The following is a 20,814-nucleotide window of genomic DNA, read 5'->3' as shown; positions in this document are numbered from 1 at the left end:
GTCCACCAATAGCCCGCCCCTTTCACCCTCAATCCATTTCGGGTACTCCTCAGCCCGGGCAGCCTCTCATGACCTCGTATGTCGAATGAACCGTTCCAAGCATAAATGATCGAATGACCTGGTTACTGACATTTAGTGGTAGTTCTCCTTATATGATGAACCCTGCCTACTACTTCCCCGACACATCAGCCATTCCGTGAGTTGTGTTGATAAACCCGAAGACTGTAGCATACTGACCGGAAACCGAAACACTAGACCGCACCCTGCCTCCACCAGCTCTCAGCCATCGATGTCCGCCCCCGAGCCAGTTTATTCTTCACCAGAACCCGCTGCTGCTACAGATTCTGATCATCCAGTCAGAGTACTCAGCTTGCGACCGCGACCGCAATGCTGGGACCATGGCTGTAACGGTCGTGAGTTCTCAACATTCAGCAATCTCCTCCGCCACCAACGAGAAAAATCAGGAGTGGTGGCTAAAGCAGAATGCCCAGTATGCGGTGCAGTATTTACACGTACGACAGCCCGCAACATTCATGTTGCGCAGGGCAAGTGCAAAAGCTCAGGCAGGGAATCATCTGCTGAGTAGACATACGGACAATTTTCATTTCGGCGTTAAAGCGAAGGCGCCCAGCTCTGGAACTGGATTCCTTATAATGTATATATATTTGGAGGCAAATTCTCTGAGAGAAAAAGAGGCCTAACAGAACTTCTCTTACATACAATTTCTTGGCATCGGATAAATAGCCACGTGATGCTTCGGCCCCGTGCCATTTGTGAGTCAGTTGAACTACACACCTCAGCAGATCATTCAATTCTACAACAATGCTTTATTTTTCTCGAGTCTTTTTAGAAGTGCATAATTTACCATATTCGTGCCTATTACCAATATCTTTGTTGCCGGTTTGAATTGTAACAGTGCCCATGGCATCCATCTTCACCTATGACCCTGACCCACCTCGGGTGTCATCACCGTGGTCAACGTCGGGATCATCGACTCCCCAAATCAATACGTCCGGTAGTCGGGGTTTAGCTATCCGCACGCGTTCCAGTGCCAATCCCCTACGCGTCAACCCTGACTTATTATCCAATTATGGAATATCCAAATTGGAGCCCGAGCCCCAAGAGGGTCCCACTGAGTACAAAGTGCATCTTCTGCTTCGACCTAGACGCCCCTATCTTTCAATGTCGACTGGGCATGTAATAGCGGGTTCGTACCATCACAATTACCGCGTTATGCCCACCGCACCTATCTCTGCCTCTCCGGGCGTGGAATCAACCCCCAAACCTATGCAAGCCAAGTCTAGCCAGAGTCGCCATCAACGACTACAGGGGTTGACTACCCAGTTATTGTGGCGTTTGCAACAATCGTCGCCTTTTCACTCATCCACTACCTCTAACCTTGTGATACCTGTCATTCCCGAGGCAGCCCTGGAATTGGGTGTACCCTCAAAACCCGCCCGCTTGCTTCCCGGTCTTGAGGAGAGTCAAGGTGCTTTGTATGAGATCGGTGTTGGCGATGACGGCACTTTCGTAGGCCTTACGCAAGACGAATTGGAGGAGAGCGTGAATAACCTGCAGGCTATGGCTGCTAGTCTTGGCTGCAAGGTTGAGATTCTTCGCCGAGTTGTGGTTGGGAAGTGTGAATGGACCGAGGTCTTGCCAGCTGCAACTGTTGAGCAAACCACAAACAACACTGAAGTCTTACCATCTATAACTGTGGAGCAAACTACAAACAACACCGATGTCTTGCCAGCTGCAACTGCGGAGCAAACCATTAACAACACCGAAGATCTCTGGGTCGCCGAGGCTCTGGTTAGTCCCGATCTGGACTTTTACAATATCTCTCCGATCAAGTCCAAGCATGACACAGAAACCGATGCACACTCAAAATCCGGCAAAACGTCAGTCTTGGATCAGGACTACTCCCATACAGAGCAGATTCGCATTTCTCTCGCAGGTCCAAGCACCGCGGGAAAATCTTCTTTGCTGGGTACATTGACTTCGTCTACGCTTGACAATGGAAGAGGCAAAAGCAGGCTAAGTTTGCTCAAGCATCGACACGAAATCTCATCGGGCATTACCAGTTCGGTTGCGCAGGAACTGATTGGATACACGGATGAGGTTCCGCCGACTGTGATTAACTACGCCTCCGGTAATGTTGCCGGCTGGGATGATATCCATGCCGCTTCGAAGGGAGGTCGTTTGGCTTTTGTGTCCGATTTACCAGGCTCTGTTCGATATTTGAAATCTACCCTGAGAGGACTTGTCAGCTGGGCTCCACATTATGTGATGCTTTGCATTCCAGCCAATTGCGGCAGTGAGATGCCCAGCAGCGAGCAGGCAGGAACCGAACCATCAGAAATTGATATGTGTTTATCATATCTAGAACTTTGCCTGAAATTAGAGGTTCCTGTGTTGATTGTCATTACCAAATTGGACCTTGCTTCCCGCAGCGGACTGCGAGACAATCTTGGAAGAGTTCTATCCGCGCTTAAAACAGCCGGACAACAACCTGCAATGCTACCTGCATCGCCTGCAGGCGACAAACCACTTGACCTCCAGCAAGTTAGCACATTGGATAGCACCCAAGTACAGAAAGTCCTGGTGACAGCTGATGGGAAGTGGACACACACCGTACCCATCATAGTCACCAGTGCCGTGGATGGCTCTGGTATTGGAAAACTCCATGCCTTCCTCCGATCTCTTCCCATTCCCACACGACCCCCTCAGAGAACTCTTCACATCCCTAAAGGCCTGCCAATGCCCTCTCTTAACTCAGCCAACATCTTCGATGTGGATGAAGTGTTTGCAATCCCTCCCTCCAAAGTCTATTCACTAGACTCGGAGAGGGGCGGCCAAGAAAACCGCGGTATGGTTCTCTGCGGGCTAGTTCGTCGCGGAACTATTTCCATCGGCGATGAAATGGTCATTGGCCCCATCTTAGTGGATGTCCCAAATGACCAAGGCAATGAGCCCCAACCACCCGGAGGCTCCCTGTCCCGCAGTGGGCCCGGCCCCTCGGGTGATCTTCCGGCATCCTTCCCGCAGACCTCATTATCCGGCAAGGATTCACAAGCAAGATGGCAACGTATCCGCGTTGTCAGTGTAAGAGATCTCCGACTTCCTGTACGTCGCCTAATTAGAGACCAAGTCGGAACCATCGGGATTGAACCCATCGGCGTTTCAGAGGATGGCCGTCTACCCCGTTTCGGCCGGATCCGCAAGGGCATGATTCTCTCCAACTTCCACGCCCCACTCTCGTCGGATGGCACCTCGCCTGGCTCCTCATTATTAGCCCTACCCTTCCACACGGGCTTTACCGCCACCTTCCGGTCTACCGAGTTCTCGGCTCCAAATTCACCCCCGCTCTTGCTTGGCGGTAACGCTATTGCTTACATCGCCAACATTCGCGCTACTGTCCGTGTCATTTGCATGGCGTTAACTGGGTCTGGCGAGGAAATATCTTCCGAGCCGCCTTCTCCATCAGAGCCTGAATTCTTCAGCTTTGACGGCGATCCTTATCCTGGTGAGAAATCAAACACTAATGCTACAACAACCAATAGCATGGACGGCGCAGGTGATATAGTTCGCCGCCGTCCATCGACAACGGATATCAGCAAAGTAATGTCTGGCGCTGCCTCTGCCTCCATTGTCGGAGCTGCTTCTTCTGCAGAAGCCCTGAAAGAGGACGTCAAGATTACTTTTGCGCTGGTATCGTCTGTTGAATGGGTGGAACTTGGATCGCAGATTCTCGTTATGCCTGGTGTTTCCATGGCGTCTGCCCCGTCTCAATCTGGGGCTACGGTAGCATCTGCACCTGGCTCTAGCTCTGCTTCTGGGATGGCGTCTATGTCAGGGTTAGAAGGGTTTGTGGGGACAGTATGTGAAGTCGTTCCTGGGAGAGTTCCAGTTGCGGAAAGCTAAGCGAACTTTCTTGTTTTCTATGTGATTCCCATGTTTGTCAATACCTGAAATGAGTCTTTACTTTATCAAAATAGGACGCATTTACAGAAGTTCAAATGTTTGAAGAGTGCAATATCATTGTCCTAATAAAGTGTTGTAGCAATTGAGGTTACTATGGATTGCCTAGTATTCTCAGCTTGAGCGCACCGACCCGCCAAAGAGCGAGACACGAGGCAAATCAGTTGGCAGCAACGCAAACGGTCCAACTTGCATGGCAAGCAGATATAGTTCCTTAATAAGGCATGCCATTTCCCAAGCACAAGCGGTCAAGAACGCGCAGTGTCCCGTCGGATCCGCTTTCGAATCATCTCTATCCCATTGCAATATCGTTTTTTTCTCGCTTGGGTATTTCCATCAATTTTGTTGATCAAGCGCCACTAAGACGCTCGAATCGACGCCAGACCTATCCACAATTCATCGGAAGACCGTGTTTCTGGTATTTGCGTGATTGGGCGCATTATCCACCTTTGCGCTGGTCGTTAGGGACACTAGGGTGGCGAGAGAAGGTGCTAGTCGAGCCGATTGTGGCACTGGCATTGCGAAGCTCAATCTTCTTGCGCTCCATCTCGAGCTAGGTTCCACGCCATTAGCTTTGTTTTGCGACTGATGACTGAAGTAATTAGATAACATACCACCTTGCGCACTCGAGCAAGAGCAGCCGTATCGCCCTCCACAATCGAACGGCAATCGTCAACACGGTAAGGAGCAGCAATTGTCACAGCATCGGCGACGATAATATTGTGGCCGTTCCATCGCGCAGGCATAGTGCGACTGAAAGCATCGAATAGATCCTGCGCCTGAGTAGTGACGCCCTTACCACGACGCGCCTCACGGTCGAGTGCTTCGCCGATGGCCTTTGACTCACGGGCCTTGAGCGCACGGGTATCGAGTGCCTGAATGGTGGGGTGTGCATCCGTGAACGAGGACGAGATGGAGTTCGAGGGCGGGGCGAGGGCGAGGAGCTGGAAGTGCTGGATGCGCGAGACAGGGACCACACGGTAGTCGCCGTTTTGTGCCTGTTTGGCATCACCGGGGTTGGGTGCGGGGGCCGTGTTGACGGCCACGAGGTTGGTGATTGGGCATACTGTGAACAGTGTACCTTCAAAAACCGACTGGAGTGGCTGCGCGGTGGTAATACGCACGCTAAGACAAGAGAACAGAATAGGTCAGCGCTGCAACTATGTATACACCATCGTTGGGAGATAAGACTCACCGGGCACCGATCGCCCCGCTCAGTGCTGCCTCCAAGGGCACTATGGGTGTCGCCATCCCTGAGCCTACTGCGTTACCAGATTGTTTCTGCGCAGAGGCTTTTACTGAAACTTGGCGCTTGTTCTCCGCCATAGACTATAGCTCTTCCACGTATGAGCTGCTTGGCGACCACGATAGGCTGATCCCCCGAAATGAAAGTGTCCCGTTGACTGTTTGTAGCGCGGTAGTCAAGTCCTATAGGATGAGGTCAGGACATTGGAAGGAGGTCAGTACAAGTTAAAGTCGGCTTGCCCTACGAGGAGCTGCTGCACCCCGGGTTGTTGGTAGAGGTGGGCTGGACGGTGCTGTCAATCGGCTCCTCAGTTGAGAAACGAGCGTGGTTCAGGCGGAGCAGGCAAACTGGCACAACCCCAAAAAAAAGGAGAACAAACAGAAAACAAGCACCACACCCAAATTAGGAATTTATGGGAGAACAATGGGCTTGAGGGCTCCCGATTAGATGGCAGGGTCGACGTTGCACGAATGCCCTTTCGGGTTTAGTGCTAACATTCGATTACTTCATCGTCGCCTCAGGCAACTATCCATATCGAACAACAAACCTCAACATTGATACTCCAGGACTATATCATGCATACGGCGAAACAATGGATTTATACTGTAAGATTGGGAATTTTTAACATGTGCATTACTGATTGGGTCTTCCCACTATAACAGACTGAACAAAACTGCGCCCCTTGGAAATAGCATAGTCATTCTTCCTACCATACTATTTTGGGACATCTCGAGCTCTAGAGATCTCAAGACAATGGAGATACACAGAATATCCAGCCAATGTTAGATATGAGCTGATCGTGAAATAGAGAGTATTTCAGCCAGCAATTGAATAAATCGCAAACCCAAGTTCAAGCTTGCGATTGATCTTAGGATGAGCACGAAGGAGGCGAGCTCATGTTTGTTTAGCGATCGTATAAATCGCGCCTTCCTTCTTCACCACCGACAATGTTTGTTATTATGATATGAGCCCGGCGGTGATGAGGATTTGCAGCATTATCAAAGGTGGCAATCTAGTTTCTCCAGGTGTTTATTCTTTTGTCGCGTTCTTTCTTTTCAACCATCCTCAGTTGCGCGTTTCATGCTTCGAAAATCTTACTGAATAACTTACTTTCATCATGCCGAGATTCGACAAGCTCCTGAATCCCGCATTCTGTGCGAATAACGTAAATTCGCCATGTCCCAATAACACCTCCAAGGCGAACAAGGCCTGCAGCCGTTGCTTATTAGTTGTGGTCAGTCGCAAACTCTATGATCTCCTCAAAGCCCTGCATCATGCTCTAACCAATATTAAAACAGTACTGCAGCGAAGAATGTCAAAATGAGCATTGGCCCACGCACGAGAAAGACTGTAAGAACATCTTCACACAGGAGTCATGGAAACCACACTGGCATACAGCAGACCGAGTGCCAACTTTCCGCAAGGAAAGCGACCCGTATGAACCGAACACGAACAAAGGCAAAATATCGTGGTGGGGATCCATGCCAGCAGTGGATTTGCTAAAACTGGATGCAAATGAAGGCCAGGATGCGCCTCCCAAGCTCAGTATTCTGTTCGCAGGTAAGAGTCTATCTGTGGTCCAATGACCGGTTCTTTTGACTAACATCATTATTAATAGCATCGCACGATATTCGAAATATGGTCGAGACAATCGCTCGTCTGCCAGATATGTATTCCGGACAATGTGAAATGGTGATGAATGGCATCCACCCCGAGATTTTCACTCAGAATATCATCCTTGTTTTAGTAGCTTTTCATTTTCCACCAGAGGAGGCCGCTCCTATTATGATTCACTTGTGGTATTCAGCTTTGATCCCCTCATCTGTTCTTGCAGCACTTCGAGCGAAGATCCTGCCATTGATTCATGAAGTCTGCGTTCCAGCTGACTACGAACCTTACGTCCCGGTTTACGAAATGGTGTGCAAGAAGAACAAAGCATCCCTATGTATCGAACTTCCGAGAGAGGAGTGGCACCGTCTTCGAAAATACCTTGAGGTTCCTCCTCGCCTCTCTGCTACCACGGCTGCCGAGAATCGACACGAAGTCACCCTGGCGCTCAGCAGAAAGGATGAAATCCATAGGTTCCTATACACGCAACCCCGATATTGGCGTGTTTCCTCGGTAAAGTTCCGCGCTGATGGCATATTGTTACCCTTTGGATGCTCACGGGAAGAATTCGACACCCCTAACCCGTTAGTATCTCCAACTCCCATTTTACTCATCAGGCAACTAACATAACTAGGACACTATTCCATGATAGCCATGCTTGGCCTATGCCAGACACTGCAGATCCACGCACTAGCTGGAGCCTCCTGGAAATATGTAATGGATCATACACTGCTAATTATTCTGCAAGGAATGATCTGTACGGTTTGATATTCATCCATCTCCGAGAGACTCTCTTACGTTTCTGTCGCCAAATTGCGAAGCGAGATATTAGCATTCGACTTATTTCTATCGATTTACAGAAGTTGCCGATATATTTCGATCAGCAAGATGAATGTGTAATATTTGACAGAATTGAGGTATTTTCATCACCTTGACCTCCTCAGATCACCGTTTTGGGGATGGATATGTTCTTCAAAAGATACTAATGCAATATAGACATACGCAACTGCGGAAAGCGAGATCCTTCGCATCGAAAACGTCCTCTCCCTATTTGGCCACTTACTGAAGCCGAAGATTCTAAACCCGAAGGCCATGCTGCTTGTCCTCCTTGTCCGCGACATTGAGGCCATGTGGACTGGTGAATCAATTGATACCGAACTAACTCGTGTTGCAAAATACATCCCACAGGCTAAATCAACGAGTCGCAATGATGCTGACTATCTGAAGTCTTTGTTAGCAAGCACTTTTTTCCGCGATGTCACCAAATTGTTCGATCTTTACAAGAAGGCCGCAAAGTTTGATGCACTCGCAAGATACGGATTGAAGATAAGAGAAAAGAGTACAGTCGTGCCCCACTGGCCAATGCGACCTGGAAAACACCCTGCCCAGCAGGTGTTTGAAATCCTCCTGGCATCCGGCGCTACTGGCCTTGAGCGGTACATCGAGTGGGAACGGGAATGATTTTCACAATTGTGAACTACCAGTTAGTTAATGTGTGTGTGTGTGTGTGTGAGTCTTCTTATTTCTTGCTTTTCATCAATTCGCAAATGGTATCATCGTTGTTCAATTTATCTATTCATGAGCTGTCCTTTCTCCATATCCTCACAATAATCAATTTCTCCCATCCAGCCTGCATGCCACTCGACCCCGCTGTCTCAGCCTGCCAACCACCCCAGCCACGGATGCGCTTCATAACCTCATCAGGCCGGTTCTGCTTACAAAGTAAGACATAAGCCACACCACGTACTGACAACACGCCAGGAATAGCATCAAGCAGCCTATCCGTAGTTTCCATACCATCCGCCCCGCCAGCATAGGTCAATGACAAAAAGTACGAGTCATTATCAAACTTAGCAGAGCGAGACATGGCCTCTGAAACAGCAGGGTCATTTTCCGCCGCAGAAGGCAGACGCGGTAGATCCTCAGTCGGAACATAAGGTGGGTTGAAAAGGAGCACATCAACGCAGCCAGGGCGAAGAGGTGCACAAAGATCGGCTGTCAATGAAGATATGTGCACTGATTGCGATGGCTGCTGTTCAGCCTCAATGGCTGTCGTTGCGGTCTTCAGCGTAGCGATGCAAGCATTGCGGTTCACATCAGTTCCTAGTGTGAGAATATCACGTCGGCCGAAGATCTGTTGAGACTGTGCGGCTGTGAAGGCTAGCACAACACCAGAGCCTGTGCCTACTTCGACGACTAGTGGTGATGCTTCTTGGTTCTTTGGGAATCGTTCAGAGAGCCATTTTGATTCAGATGCCGATGATAATGTGTCTAGAAAGAGGTATGAGTCCTCAGATGGCTCGTATATGGTGTCAAAGGACACATGTGAAGTATCTGGTGTGGGAAGCATGGTGTGTATGTTCTTGGAGATAGTGGGGTTATCTCGAGATTATATGCAGAGTGCACGATCTTTATCTGAAGCGATCACAGATTTCAGACACAAGAAGAATCAATGCACTTAGAATATATGGAATATAAAATAGAAGTATCAGCAAATGAGAAGATAAAACCAAGGCTATAAATCTTTCAAGATCCCGAGACATCCCGACCTTTTGATTCGCGCGTTCTCTTCGCCGCCTTTGCCTCGAAAATCCCCAGAATTATGTCATATCACCCTCTTCCCTAAACCTCCCAAATATTCAAGATGCGGATTGCTCAGCGTTTACTCATGGCCACGCCGGCCTCAATCGGCTCCAAGTCCAGCCTCAGTGAGGCTCTCGCCCTCCTCCCGCCGCTACAGCTTTACCGGCGCATTCTACGCGTCCATCGCAAACTCGATCCCGAGATGCGCGTCTTGGGCGATTCTTATGTGAAGAATGAGTTCCGTGCGCATCGGGGTGTGGAGAACCCATTGCATATTGTATGTTTATTCTTGTCTTGCGTTGTTATACCGAGTTGAAGAGAAGGGAAAGCATGGAAGGGGAAAGACTTGTTGCAGTCACTAACATCGACACTAATAGATCGGATTCTTGACTGAGTGGCAGCTATACGCGCAGAAGTTGGAGGGTGATCAATGGGCAGGAGATAAGCTGGACAAGGCCAAGCTGGATAAGATGAGTGGTATGTTTTTGACTGTTGTTTGTGCTCTCTCTCGGTTGATCAAATTGTTAACGTTTGTTTTCATTACAGATCAGCAACTTGGACAGTTACTCGAGCTTATGCAGGCTTTGAAGAAGGAGGGAGAGGGAGAGGATCAATGAGTTCTCTATCGATTGCATTGGACCGAGGTCAACACTACCACGAGGAGACTTGATTATATGAACTTCAAACAATGAAGTACCCGCTGCCCCATCAAGCTAAACTGATCATCGAATACGGAATGTTTGATCTCAGGGTGGTCAGGCGTGTCTGGTAGGGCTATAATGGGATATGCAGGCATTTCCCATTCCCCCAGCCCATATGTACATATTATGTGTAGGATTAGAAAAGACGAGATTCTCACTTGATTTAACGAAAATTCAGGTCTCTACTTTATATATCCACATTGGAGTATGATCTTTCTATGCCCATGGAAACCTTATAATGGTAGATTGCGGAACAACTCCGAGAGATATACCTGGGCAAATTTCACACGGCAATTGACGAGGTGATCTCGGAGTATACAAAGAAACAGCTCAACCTTAGATCCTTCAAGTGTTCTATCATGTTCCAGCACATAGCAGAGGAACCCGAACCTACTCCAACATCAGTGGAGAACGCCCTACCAATAACAAGCTGACTCATGCAAAATCGGCTCCGATACCGATATGGAGATGGAGAAGAGGGTATATCAACCACCAAATTCCCTTTGATCACTGTAAAATTGTCCAATTAAGGTCATATCACACATATACCTTATCCCCAATCCAATCTCAATCCACACATCCTAAAAAGAACTCTATTCACCCAAAATGCCCTCCATCCTGGAAGATCCCTCAACCCGCAATCCCCCACCAAAAACACACACAGATGCAGCGCCGACCCTAACAGCAAGGAAAACCACCCTCCCAAAGTCCTCCTCCGCACCGATGACGATCTACCCCATTACAGGAGGACCGCAAACTATCCCAAAAGACCTGATCAAATTCCTGCACTCAGAGTTCACCGCGGAGATTCTCCGCGGCGGGACATACCCCATGGAACAGCCGATGGCGCTGGATCAATTCGCTGACTACTGGTTCGGGACGTTTGCAGCTCTGGCGATCTTAGACGATGAGGGCGAGGGCCTAAGGGAAGGGAGGGATTGGGAGAATGTTTGTATGGGAACTTTTTATATCAAGCCTAACTATCCTGGTATGTGGTTTATCAAATTTAAATAAATATAGAAATATAAGACTAACTATAATAGGCCGCTGTTCCCACAACTGCAATGGAGGCTTTCTCACCACCACTGCCGCACGTGGAAAGGGTGTTGGACAGGCTATGGGCGAAGCCTACCTGGAATTTGCGCCGAGATTGGTTCGTTTTATACCCGGCTGCTCAAGCAGATACATAACAATGCTAACTTCTTGTAGGGATATACATATTCTGTCTTCAACCTGGTCTTTGCCAATAACCCGGCTTCTATCCGTATCTGGGAGAAGCTAGGGTTTAGTGTTATTGGACGGGTCCCTAAAGCTGCGCGGTTGGCGAATAGCGAGGACTTGGTGGATGCGTTGATTTTTGGACGTGAGCTGGGAAATTAAAATGGCAAGTTTCAGTTTTAATCTGAACTGTCCATCATGTTTCACATATAAAGTCATGTTTGAATGGCCGTTTCAAGTATAGAGGATCGTGTTGATATGAATGAACATACTACGAAGTACAATGAACAATAATTTCATCTTCAAGATCAAAGATAGAACTAGATAAAACTACAAGGAATAATATTCACAGGGAAGAGAAGAGTGATAATGAGATCAAAAGAGAAAATAAACTGGGAAACAGATGACCCCAACGCTCAGACCATACCATGCAAACAATGGGGATATCACGCAAAACCTGACTCAAGATGACTCCCCTTCTGACTTAACACCGATTTGGAAATCGAGATTGAACCGGGAAGGGGTGTAATGCACAAAAAAATAGATAAAACAAGATCGTAGAAGTGTAAGGATGATGGAGGAATGAGAAAGAGCAGATGATGAGGGCTATGGGCATAAGAGATGTAGCCACGGAAGGGCGATACACAACTCACTTGCCTTTAGCGCCACCGTGGACGTGTATCCACTGGTTTCGGGGTTGCTGGCTCTTTCTCACGCCTGGGAACAGGGAGTAGACTGGTTCGCCTGTTGCTGGAATGGCCTAGCGATGTACCTGGCCGTGACGATTTGCTTGGGCTCTCCATACCATCCTTAGTTCCTGATACACTTCGACTGAAAGCTGTGGGCGGGCCCGCAAAGCTCTGGCGACTGCGAGGTGTGCTCGACATCCCTGACGGTCGATGGAGCCGGCTGTACGGCGGTGGGTCGAGGAGCGAGGGCCGCGCTGGTGTGGGAGAGGACACGTTCCGACTGGGACTTCGGGAACCAAAGCGGCTCGAGATGCGACTGGTTGATCGAAGACCGCCGGGAATCGGGGATGCAGATGTATCTCGTCGGGAAGAGCCGGGGAATGGAATTGTCGAGGATGGCCGGGGTGTACGAGCGAGTGGTGTAGATGACTTCCGCAGTGTCGAGCTGTGACTGGAAGACATGTCATTTAGGTTGGTACTGTTGTTCCAGCGCGGGCGATTGGGAATAGTAGATGACGGCGCTGGTGTACGAGAACGAGCACCTGGGGTCGGTGTGAAGTAACTTGTGGATCTGTAAGACGGAGTAGGAGACACAAGCCCTGTCGGTTGGGGGATTGCAGACTTTCGAGTAGTGTAACTCGCTGTTGGCTGCGGCAAGCTGGAATAACGACGGTTCGGGGGCATAGTCGAGCGGCCTGTGGCACTTCCGACTGAACTTCCGCGACGGCTTGAGCCGCCCAAAGGCGTTGAGGCGCGCTTGTACCCGTTGCCGGTAATAATGACGGATGATGCAGGCGAGCTTCCCGGAGTCTCGATGGCACTGCCTGTGACTGGACTGTCCATGGTCATGATGCTGGAGATAGAGTCTCGTAGCTGGTGGCCCTTAGTAATGTGTACATCTTCGAGAGAAGTATCCATGACCCTGATGCTAGCCTTGAGAGCATCCATGCGGGATGTCATGTCAGATAGCAAGCGCAGAATTTCACCATTGACAGTCAATCGATCGTTGACGCCCTTTTGAATGATGGAAACCACACGCTCAATAGCAGGAACATAATGCATTTTCTTCTGCTCAAAGCTTTCAATGAGCTTGGCCAACGTTGAGGGGTTGTGCACCTGCATGCCGCTTTCCAGCCCTTCTTGTAACTTTCCAATGCTGCGTTCAACCGATTGGAACATCTTCTGTGCCTGGGCCCCAGCATTGCGGAACACGAGAATCCATTTATCTTCTGCCAACTCCTTTAGGAGAGCTTCAGCATCGGTCTCAAGAACTTCATAGCTCTTTAGCAAGCGCTTTCGCCGGTCCTCAATTTCCTCACATGCACTCGGGAAAATCGTCTCGGCGCGGCTTTGGAACATTGATAGTCGCATGGGCAAAAATTCCAACGATGCGCGCAACGGCTGCATACGTGCAAAAATAGCCATGAGGTTAGAGTGGCTCGTATCGTCCTGCGGTGTTTTGATAACGGGGGTAGTAGACGCCGAGGCCAAGAGAGGTCCAATACTCAGACGTTTCTGCGTATGTCCGCGGCCTTTGGAGGGGGACTCTTCCACAATCGTCTCCAGCTCATTAATGTCAAGCCCGCCACTGGTCTCGCCTGTATCCATCAACGCTTGATGTCGCTTCTCTTCCATCTCAAATATCAACGCGCTCAGGTTGTCGACTTCCACGCCCACATCACCTAACACGTTTGACCAAAGCTCTTCCCACTCCATTGCTAGCTCCACTTGCTCTTTTACCCCTCTCAGTTTTTTCTTGATCTGAGTCCAGTTTGCTAGAATGCTCTCCATCTGGCTAACGATGGTGTTCAAGTTATCCGCGTCCACATTGGCAATGTCGTCTCGATGTTGGACATTCTCAATGGCCCTAACATACACATTAACCAGGGATTCGAAACGCGTGATTGCTTTATCGACTTCGTCCAGCCCTTCCCGGCCGCCAGCCGCAGCCCATTCCACGTCATCTTCAGAATCCAAGCCACTCAGCACATCTGAGGCCTTCTTAATCCAAATCTGAATTTGCTCTGCGGCGCCGTTCAATGCCCGAACCGCAGACAAAGCCGTGGAAATGTTTTCGATGCTTGCCTCGAGCGAAGCTGGTTGTGGGAGAGGGATAGAGGTTAGTTGCGAGAGCTGGTTACTGAAGGAAGCACGGGAGAAAGAGTATATTGAGTCTGCGCGCTGCAAACCCATTGGGTTGAAATATGATTGCGAGTTGGAGGTGGATGAAGAACGCGAGTGCACGGCGTCTGCGGGAGGCGAGTCTTTGGGAGGGGGTTTTGGAGCCGACTCCTCTTCAGCAGACCGCTCCTCTCTTCGTGCGGTATCCTCAACATATTTCTCGAAGTCAGTTCGGTCATCTTGAGCATTATTGGGACCTTGTATGTTCGACATGGGGTCTGCGCGCTGCTGCGCGAGAACCGGCTCGGCGACAGACATAGGCGTGGGTGGGCTGATGTTTTCCACAGGCTGGGCAGTCACCGGAACAACAGTGGTAGCTAGAGTGGGCAGTTCAGGACCGTCCACGACTGCTTCGGATAAGTCCGGGCTCTCTCTTTGCGCGTCTGCAATTTCTCGAAGGATATCCTGGTGGGGTAGCTCCAGCTGGTTCGACGCGCTCCGCTTGAACTGGGTTTCTCCGGGTGATATTGCACCATTCCACGCCTGGCCTTTCCTCTTTACCTTGATCGACAGATCCTGGTGAAGATTATCAAGCTCCTTCAGGTGCTCTTCGGGGATCCGACCGACTGCATTGGCATGCCGGTTCTGCACCGTGGACTTATTACTGCTGTCCAGCAGTTTGACCCGAGCGGCGAGGGCGGGAGAAAGTCGGCGGAGGATGGATGTTCGGCCGGCGCTGGTCGGCTCAGTAGGGACAGGTTCTTCTTCGTTGTTACTGCTTCCTAAGCTCCACAGGGATGATTTGGACTTCAAGCGTCGGAGGGTGGAGGTGCCGGAATCATTTGGAGAGACGGAGAGCGCGGGGGTGAGCGACGGGGGGGATGTAGGTGTTGCGGCGTTATTTGGAGGATGCGTCGCGAGATCGGTCGCAAAAGTTGGACTGTCGGCTGTGGCATGCATGGAGACAGGCCCTGGGGGGATTGAAAGAGCAAAAGGACCAAAGGACGTGGTTCAGACAGGGATACAAGGAATGTTTCGTCTTGTTCGGCGCCCGGTAACAGGGAAACCCCTTCTCACGGTATAAGGCTGGCTTTTTGGCTGTTCAAAGTGTCGGAAAGAAAATCTGCTACATGACAAGAACTAGTAGATGTTCTAGATGCAATGTCTCATGAATTTGAGGGAGATATCGGGCAGCAACTGTTGAAACAAAAAGAGGGATAAAGTGGCCATGTATGGCCGTTTACTCTGCAGAATGGGGGTACCTCTAGCCCCGTACTATTAACTATGGGGCCTAATGTACCTCCTCGGTATGTAATTCAAGGGGATCAGCGAGATGAAATCATTTCATTTTTGTTTTGCTTTTTGTTATTTTCTTTTTTAAATGGTTTCAGTTAGAAAAGGATCTGTTCCTGTTAACACATATATCATTCTAATTCCTACTATTTTATATTGTACATATATCATATCGTACATCTTCTATGCACGAGGTCAGGTTGAACTACTCATACTCCATGCCTTAATTATAAAAAGATTTAACGCCCAAAGGAGTTAGTCCCCTATTTGCATATTTAGATCAGCCACATGTCCCAACGTAGACTGAGCACAAAATTAAGACAGGGGAATGAATGTACAAAGCTTTGATGCACGTACGCGTCTATGGAATGAAACAAAAATAAGATATATGAATACAATTCCAAAAGAAACCAAGAAAAACCAAAAAATTATATGCGGAGATAGGCAGAATAGTCGGCGACAATTCAGGGGTATCAAGTGCCCATAAAGATATCAAAGAGAAAAAAGAAATAACCGAGACGCAAATATGAACTTCCGAGCCTTCAATAGCCTCAAATCAGCCCAGCACTTGGGGGTCGCCCAGGGTTAGCCGCCTGCCAATCGCGCACCAACTCTTCACGAACAGTTTTACACCAAGCCAGCAGTGCAGTATCGAACTGCTTCCAGGCGGCAATGCCACTATTCTGTACAACACCCATAACATCCACATCCAACTTGAGCTCCCACCGGAGTTGTGCAGCTTTTACCCAGAACTGAAGATTCTCAGTCTGCCGGTATGGCTTGGCAATATCCAGGTGGTAAGCCGTAATCTCCCCAAATTGGCGTTTCGACTTCTTGATCGCAAGGTTGTGTAACTGGACCAAGGCACGTCCGTCCCGGAATCTATCAAGAAACGCGGTGGGAAGGGAATCCTCGGGAGCCTCCTCAACGGGTGTCCAGGTCGGCAAGGAGTCACCGCCAGGCAATAAGCTTCGTAGGAAGGATTCCTCGCGTGAGCGCTCACGACCTCTCCAATCGCCAGCAGCCCAATCCCAGTTCTCTCGCTCTTGGGCTTCAAGGTCTTCCAGCGCTTTCTCGCGGACCAGCATGGTACGCACGGCCGCGATCCACCCCTGAATTCGCCCACGTTCCTCCTCACGCAGGCCGCTGGCAAAATGCCGCGCAGCCCACCGCTTCAAAACTTCCAGGACGTCAAAAAGTTCCTTGCGGATTTCCCGTTCACTCTTTATTGTTGCTAGGCGCTCTGGCTTCTCATGGGTGGTATAATAGATTTTGGCTGCGCGGATTGCATTCGTAACATCGTCCAGGATGCACATGCCCTGCGCTTCCTCCTTATTCATCGGGGTCGGGACTTGCCCGGATGGATCATCTTCAGGGATATCACCCGGGGAAAGACTCGACCGGAGGATTGGGCGAGGAGGGGGCTCCGCGCCATTTTCAATTGCCTCAATATTAGTCTCTGCCTTATCCAGCGCGAGCGTCAGCTGCCGGCGCAAGAAAATTAGATCTGGCGGAGGGGGAATGTGATGCGTTTTGATGCTGTATGTGCTGACTGTAGGCGGCAGCATCACCTCGGCGTCTTCATCTTCGTATTCACCCTCCGGATCTGCCATATCTGTCGGGCTCGCGACCAGGTCATCATTTATGTGTCGTTGATTGGGGGTGATCAGGACCCGGGGCACATTATTTTTGTTTTTCTTGTCCTTTTCCCACTCACGGCCCCTCCCGCTCTTCCCGTCCAGTAAGCCCGTCCGGGCAAAATAGTATTGTAGGTGGGCGATACTGCCGAGGCTCATGACGCTGTCGCGGTGGCGGGCAGAGTCCGAGAACTCGGCCCCCAATGCACGGGTATATCCATGGCGGCGAGAAGATGTTGACACGGACGATCTTGCATCTGCAGAGGTGGCGGAGGAGGCAGAGCGGGAAGATTCGGAGGAAAATGTGCGATCTGGAGAGGAATATGAGGATATCGCTGGTGTTGCTGGGATAGATGGCGACGGCGAGGAGGCTCGCATGCGCGCCTTAGAGTCCATGGAATTTCGTGGCGCATCCATCTTTGAATTATTCACTGTGGGCTATATTTCACCGGGCCAGATTTGGTGGATCTGAGTCGCGTGAAGATTAATGGAACATTCACAGTGACGGAAGGCTATTCTGCGGGGGGAAGTGTGACGTTAACAGGGCTGGGGCGATCCTCAGAAGAGCAACAGCTTTTATATAAATGGATTAATGAAAGGACGGAGGTTTAATGAGACCTGCAGGATCGACGGACGAGAAACCACATTTGGGCCAAAAGGGGGGGGTGGTTTCGACTAACGGGGGCTAAAAGGGGAAGCGGGTCAACTGCCCACATGTCGTTGAAAGAGATGTTTCTTTTCCACCAAAAATAACTTTTGCAAACCATTTCCTTGAAACCCCTTTTTGAGAATTGGAAGTTATGAAGTGACAATATAAAATTGTTATACTTCTAAAGAGCCTCGATGTTTCTGAATTACCTGGTTAGGTCTAGTTGCCCCGCGTTCCATGGTTTGACAGGCTTCGGCACGTTGCAAGGTACAAGGGGCAATCTTCTACTATACTATATGTTGGAACTTCGTACATGCAAAAAAAGAGACGAGATACTATTTGATCCTTTCTGAACCTAAAACACCATTTTTGAAACGCCGTTAAAAATTTCGAATGCTTCACTTCTTGCCCGATTCAACCGAAAAGATTTCCTGCCGATCCCAACCCTCTGGCTTCAGGTTATCAATGCCCTTTGTTGGGTGACTTATGTTAGGATCGGTGTACTCAATCTGGTAGGGGTTGGGGTCGTAAGTCTGCTTGAGGTTGGCGAGAGTGTGATTAACCTCGCGATGCTTGGCTTCGTCCGCGCGGACATACAACAACAGGTCCCTCATCGTACGCTGACCCTCTGGCATCCGCCAGTATTTGACCGCAATCTCGGGTGATTCGAGATTATTCCACTCCGGGAGATTGCCTTCTTCTAGTTCTGCAATAGCACGGGTGTAAGTAATGACGGCCTCTTCCTCCAGATATCCCACAAATCTATGGCAGATGCGTGGAGAAATCAGGTATGACAAGAAGAAGCCATTGAAAAAGACACCCTGGGCACCGATAACCATCAGGCGCATGAACCAGCCTGGTTCGGCCAGTTTCAGGAAGGTAAGGAGGTGCATGCGTTCATTGAATGCTTCTTCGAGCAACGTTTCAATCCTAGATCAAAGGATTTAGGTTAGCATTGACGCAATATGTTAGGATCTTGGATCCTAATTTGCATAATTGACGTACCATCCATTATCTCTCTTCATCTTGCGAAGACTACGGAGATGTCGCAGCATACCGCCCACCATCCCAGGGACACCGGCCACACTTTCCAAGAAGATAAACCGATTCAGCCATTTTTGCTCAGTCATTTTGAATTTGGCCGGTAGTTCCTGGCCAGGCTTGGGATGTCTGTATCCTGTCACGGTGTCCATGCCCCATCGGAAGACGCGTACAGTTCCTAGGGCAATCCAGTCGGACCAGTTTGAAGCTTCTCTGTGGGCGATGCGAATATCTCGCATTTGTGCCTCGGTGTATCTGACATACAGTTAGCGTCTGGGGCAGAGCCAGGGGCTACGGATACACTTACACCGGATGCACCCATGCTGTTTTTACCGCTTTGACATTTGGAGTCTGTGGCGCTGGGAAATATTCCTCAATCTGGTTCTTGGGTGTTGATGAAATAGGGCGTTTGGATGTGAGGCTGAGTGTCGACGTGCGATTTTCGACTCCACATGTGGGATTGAACCTTGTTACTGCGATGCCTGAGTAGGTTCGTACAACAAGGTGCATGTGCTGCAGCCTTGCTGCAGCCCGCAAGGGAGCCCTCGTTGATAGTGTATTCATGATGTAACCAAAGAGATTGAGTTCAAGTTCGGTCACTATCGAGGGTGATGAATGTGTTGATGGTAATGATACGAAGAAGAAGGTGAAGATATAAAAGTGATTTAGGTGAAGTCTTGTGACTGAAGAGAGATGAAGGTGGCTCCCCCAATATTTAAGGCTTTTAAATACATCTAAGCAAATTTTGGGACGAATAAAATCAGGGGCATTTACCAAAAAGTCAAAGGGAAAAAAAACCTCCCGAGATGTTAACCTTGGATGGTTGCGTGCCATTTGGAAATGATGACACTCCGTATACTTCATTTCTCAGGCACTTGGATGTTGATAGCTCTATCTGCCTTTCATTATATACCCTCCCTCAAGATCATATCACCATTAGTATCCTTGAACAAGAAGTGAATATATCAGCCTTCCCATTCTTTCTGTATATTAATTACAATCATCAATACTCTTGCCTCCCGAAACGGTCAAGTTCTTGCTAGCAGGTGACATCGGGAAGGGCCGGGAACGGCGAAATATGACTCAGCCCGTAACCACCCCGAGACAGCCGTTTGCAGTGAATCCCGAGAAATATTCGAACATCAAAGCCCGGACTTTTGAGGTCATTTGCGAGATATTGAGATCCATTTATTATATCTCACCGGTGACTGAATAGACATTGGTACCTGAAACAAGAAAAAAAAAACCTCCCGTTTTCTGCCGACCCAAGGCACATGAATATCAATTGTGTTTTTCGGCATACGAGATCTATACTTACATACAAATGTAAGTAGGAGCTATACAGTGGCATCTCTACTCTGCTTAGCGTTCCCACTGAGCCCATATCCAACATCATTCCCTTAGACGGCATTCCTGCGTCGCCGAATCGCTCTTTTTAGCCTAGGAAAGCCAATAAAATCACATTCCTAGTAAAGACAGAGATGTGATACCTAGATCCAAGATCCAAAAGAAGAAGCTACTACTACTAGTACAAAACGGTCTTTCAAAATTTTCAATTCCAGAACGAAAACTATTTGTTTACTTGCTCTAGTGGGCAAAGGATCTTGAAGCTTATTGAGGATTAGAAATATGACAAAGTCAGCCATCACTGGCATCATTCAATTCGCAAATTCTAGAAAGCATAGTGCTGTGGTCCAAACCATCTGAACGCTCAGACTCCAGGGCTGGTATGGACTTATTACCTAGGTAGTACCAAGCATATCTGCTTTAGTATCAATTTTTTCCATGCGTCTAGGTAACAATCATTGAGTAGTCTTCTCGGCATGAAGAAACTCATTGTCTAGGCTCGACCTTCTGATTGTTAGACTGAAAGAAGCCAACCCCTAGTTCCCCGGTTTAAACATAGACTCTGCTGTCCGCATCACAGTAAACCCCTCCTCACTATCAAGTACGTCCAGATCCCGCTTTTCCAGCTTCACTACATGAGACCTAGGAGGGCCTTTATCGATGCGCTGGAGGAACTTGCGCACTTTTTCTTCGCTGCCCT

The 20,814-nt window shown here is 49.1% G+C and overlaps 9 protein-coding genes across 9 annotated transcripts; 4 read left to right on the top strand and 5 right to left on the bottom strand.

Annotated features, from left to right (window-relative positions):
• Positions 1-1,233: 1,233 nt before the first annotated feature.
• Positions 1,234-3,924, top strand: PGRI_021350 (uncharacterized protein; the record flags this gene model as incomplete). The annotated part of the gene is made up of 1 exon (XM_040789848.1): positions 1,234-3,924. One exon carries the CDS (start codon positions 1,234-1,236, stop codon positions 3,922-3,924), a length of 2,691 nt encoding a protein of 896 aa, XP_040646801.1.
• A 496-nt stretch (positions 3,925-4,420) lies between these two features.
• On the bottom strand, positions 4,421-5,307 carry PGRI_021340 (anticodon-binding domain-containing protein; the record flags this gene model as incomplete). Its single annotated transcript, XM_040789847.1, has 3 exons — positions 4,421-4,534; positions 4,596-5,106; positions 5,177-5,307. 3 exons carry the CDS (start codon positions 5,305-5,307, stop codon positions 4,421-4,423), a joined length of 756 nt encoding a protein of 251 aa, XP_040646800.1.
• A 1,037-nt stretch (positions 5,308-6,344) lies between these two features.
• Positions 6,345-8,296, top strand: PGRI_021330 (Zinc finger, MYND-type; the record flags this gene model as incomplete). The annotated part of the gene is made up of 4 exons (XM_040789846.1): positions 6,345-6,461; positions 6,526-6,787; positions 6,846-7,423; positions 7,832-8,296. 4 exons carry the CDS (start codon positions 6,345-6,347, stop codon positions 8,294-8,296), a joined length of 1,422 nt encoding a protein of 473 aa, XP_040646799.1.
• Positions 8,297-8,411: 115 nt separating this feature from the next.
• Positions 8,412-9,185, bottom strand: PGRI_021320 (S-adenosylmethionine-dependent methyltransferase; the record flags this gene model as incomplete). The annotated part of the gene is made up of 1 exon (XM_040789845.1): positions 8,412-9,185. One exon carries the CDS (start codon positions 9,183-9,185, stop codon positions 8,412-8,414), a length of 774 nt encoding a protein of 257 aa, XP_040646798.1.
• Positions 9,186-9,479: 294 nt separating this feature from the next.
• On the top strand, positions 9,480-10,035 carry PGRI_021310 (succinate dehydrogenase assembly factor 3; the record flags this gene model as incomplete). The annotated part of the gene is made up of 3 exons (XM_040789844.1): positions 9,480-9,695; positions 9,796-9,895; positions 9,965-10,035. The coding sequence occupies 3 exons, from the start codon at positions 9,480-9,482 to the stop codon at positions 10,033-10,035; spliced, it is 387 nt and encodes a 128-aa protein (XP_040646797.1).
• Positions 10,036-10,725: 690 nt separating this feature from the next.
• On the top strand, positions 10,726-11,499 carry PGRI_021300 (GNAT family N-acetyltransferase; the record flags this gene model as incomplete). Its single annotated transcript, XM_040789843.1, has 3 exons — positions 10,726-11,107; positions 11,163-11,272; positions 11,329-11,499. 3 exons carry the CDS (start codon positions 10,726-10,728, stop codon positions 11,497-11,499), a joined length of 663 nt encoding a protein of 220 aa, XP_040646796.1.
• A 497-nt stretch (positions 11,500-11,996) lies between these two features.
• Positions 11,997-15,107, bottom strand: PGRI_021290 (KAR9 family protein; the record flags this gene model as incomplete). The annotated part of the gene is made up of 1 exon (XM_040789842.1): positions 11,997-15,107. The coding sequence occupies one exon, from the start codon at positions 15,105-15,107 to the stop codon at positions 11,997-11,999; it is 3,111 nt and encodes a 1,036-aa protein (XP_040646795.1).
• Positions 15,108-15,991: 884 nt separating this feature from the next.
• PGRI_021280 (uncharacterized protein) lies at positions 15,992-17,494 on the bottom strand (the record flags this gene model as incomplete). The annotated part of the gene is made up of 1 exon (XM_040789841.1): positions 15,992-17,494. The coding sequence occupies one exon, from the start codon at positions 17,492-17,494 to the stop codon at positions 15,992-15,994; it is 1,503 nt and encodes a 500-aa protein (XP_040646794.1).
• Positions 17,495-18,124: 630 nt separating this feature from the next.
• Positions 18,125-19,331, bottom strand: PGRI_021270 (alternative oxidase; the record flags this gene model as incomplete). Its single annotated transcript, XM_040789840.1, has 3 exons — positions 18,125-18,656; positions 18,732-19,022; positions 19,075-19,331. The coding sequence occupies 3 exons, from the start codon at positions 19,329-19,331 to the stop codon at positions 18,125-18,127; spliced, it is 1,080 nt and encodes a 359-aa protein (XP_040646793.1).
• Between the last annotated feature and the right edge of the window lie 1,483 nt (positions 19,332-20,814).

This window comes from Penicillium griseofulvum (genome assembly GCF_001561935.1).
Source record: "Penicillium griseofulvum strain PG3 chromosome Unknown contig_80, whole genome shotgun sequence".
NCBI classification, from domain to species: domain Eukaryota; kingdom Fungi; phylum Ascomycota; class Eurotiomycetes; order Eurotiales; family Aspergillaceae; genus Penicillium; species Penicillium griseofulvum.
This window is presented reverse-complemented; position numbering and strand designations above follow the sequence as displayed.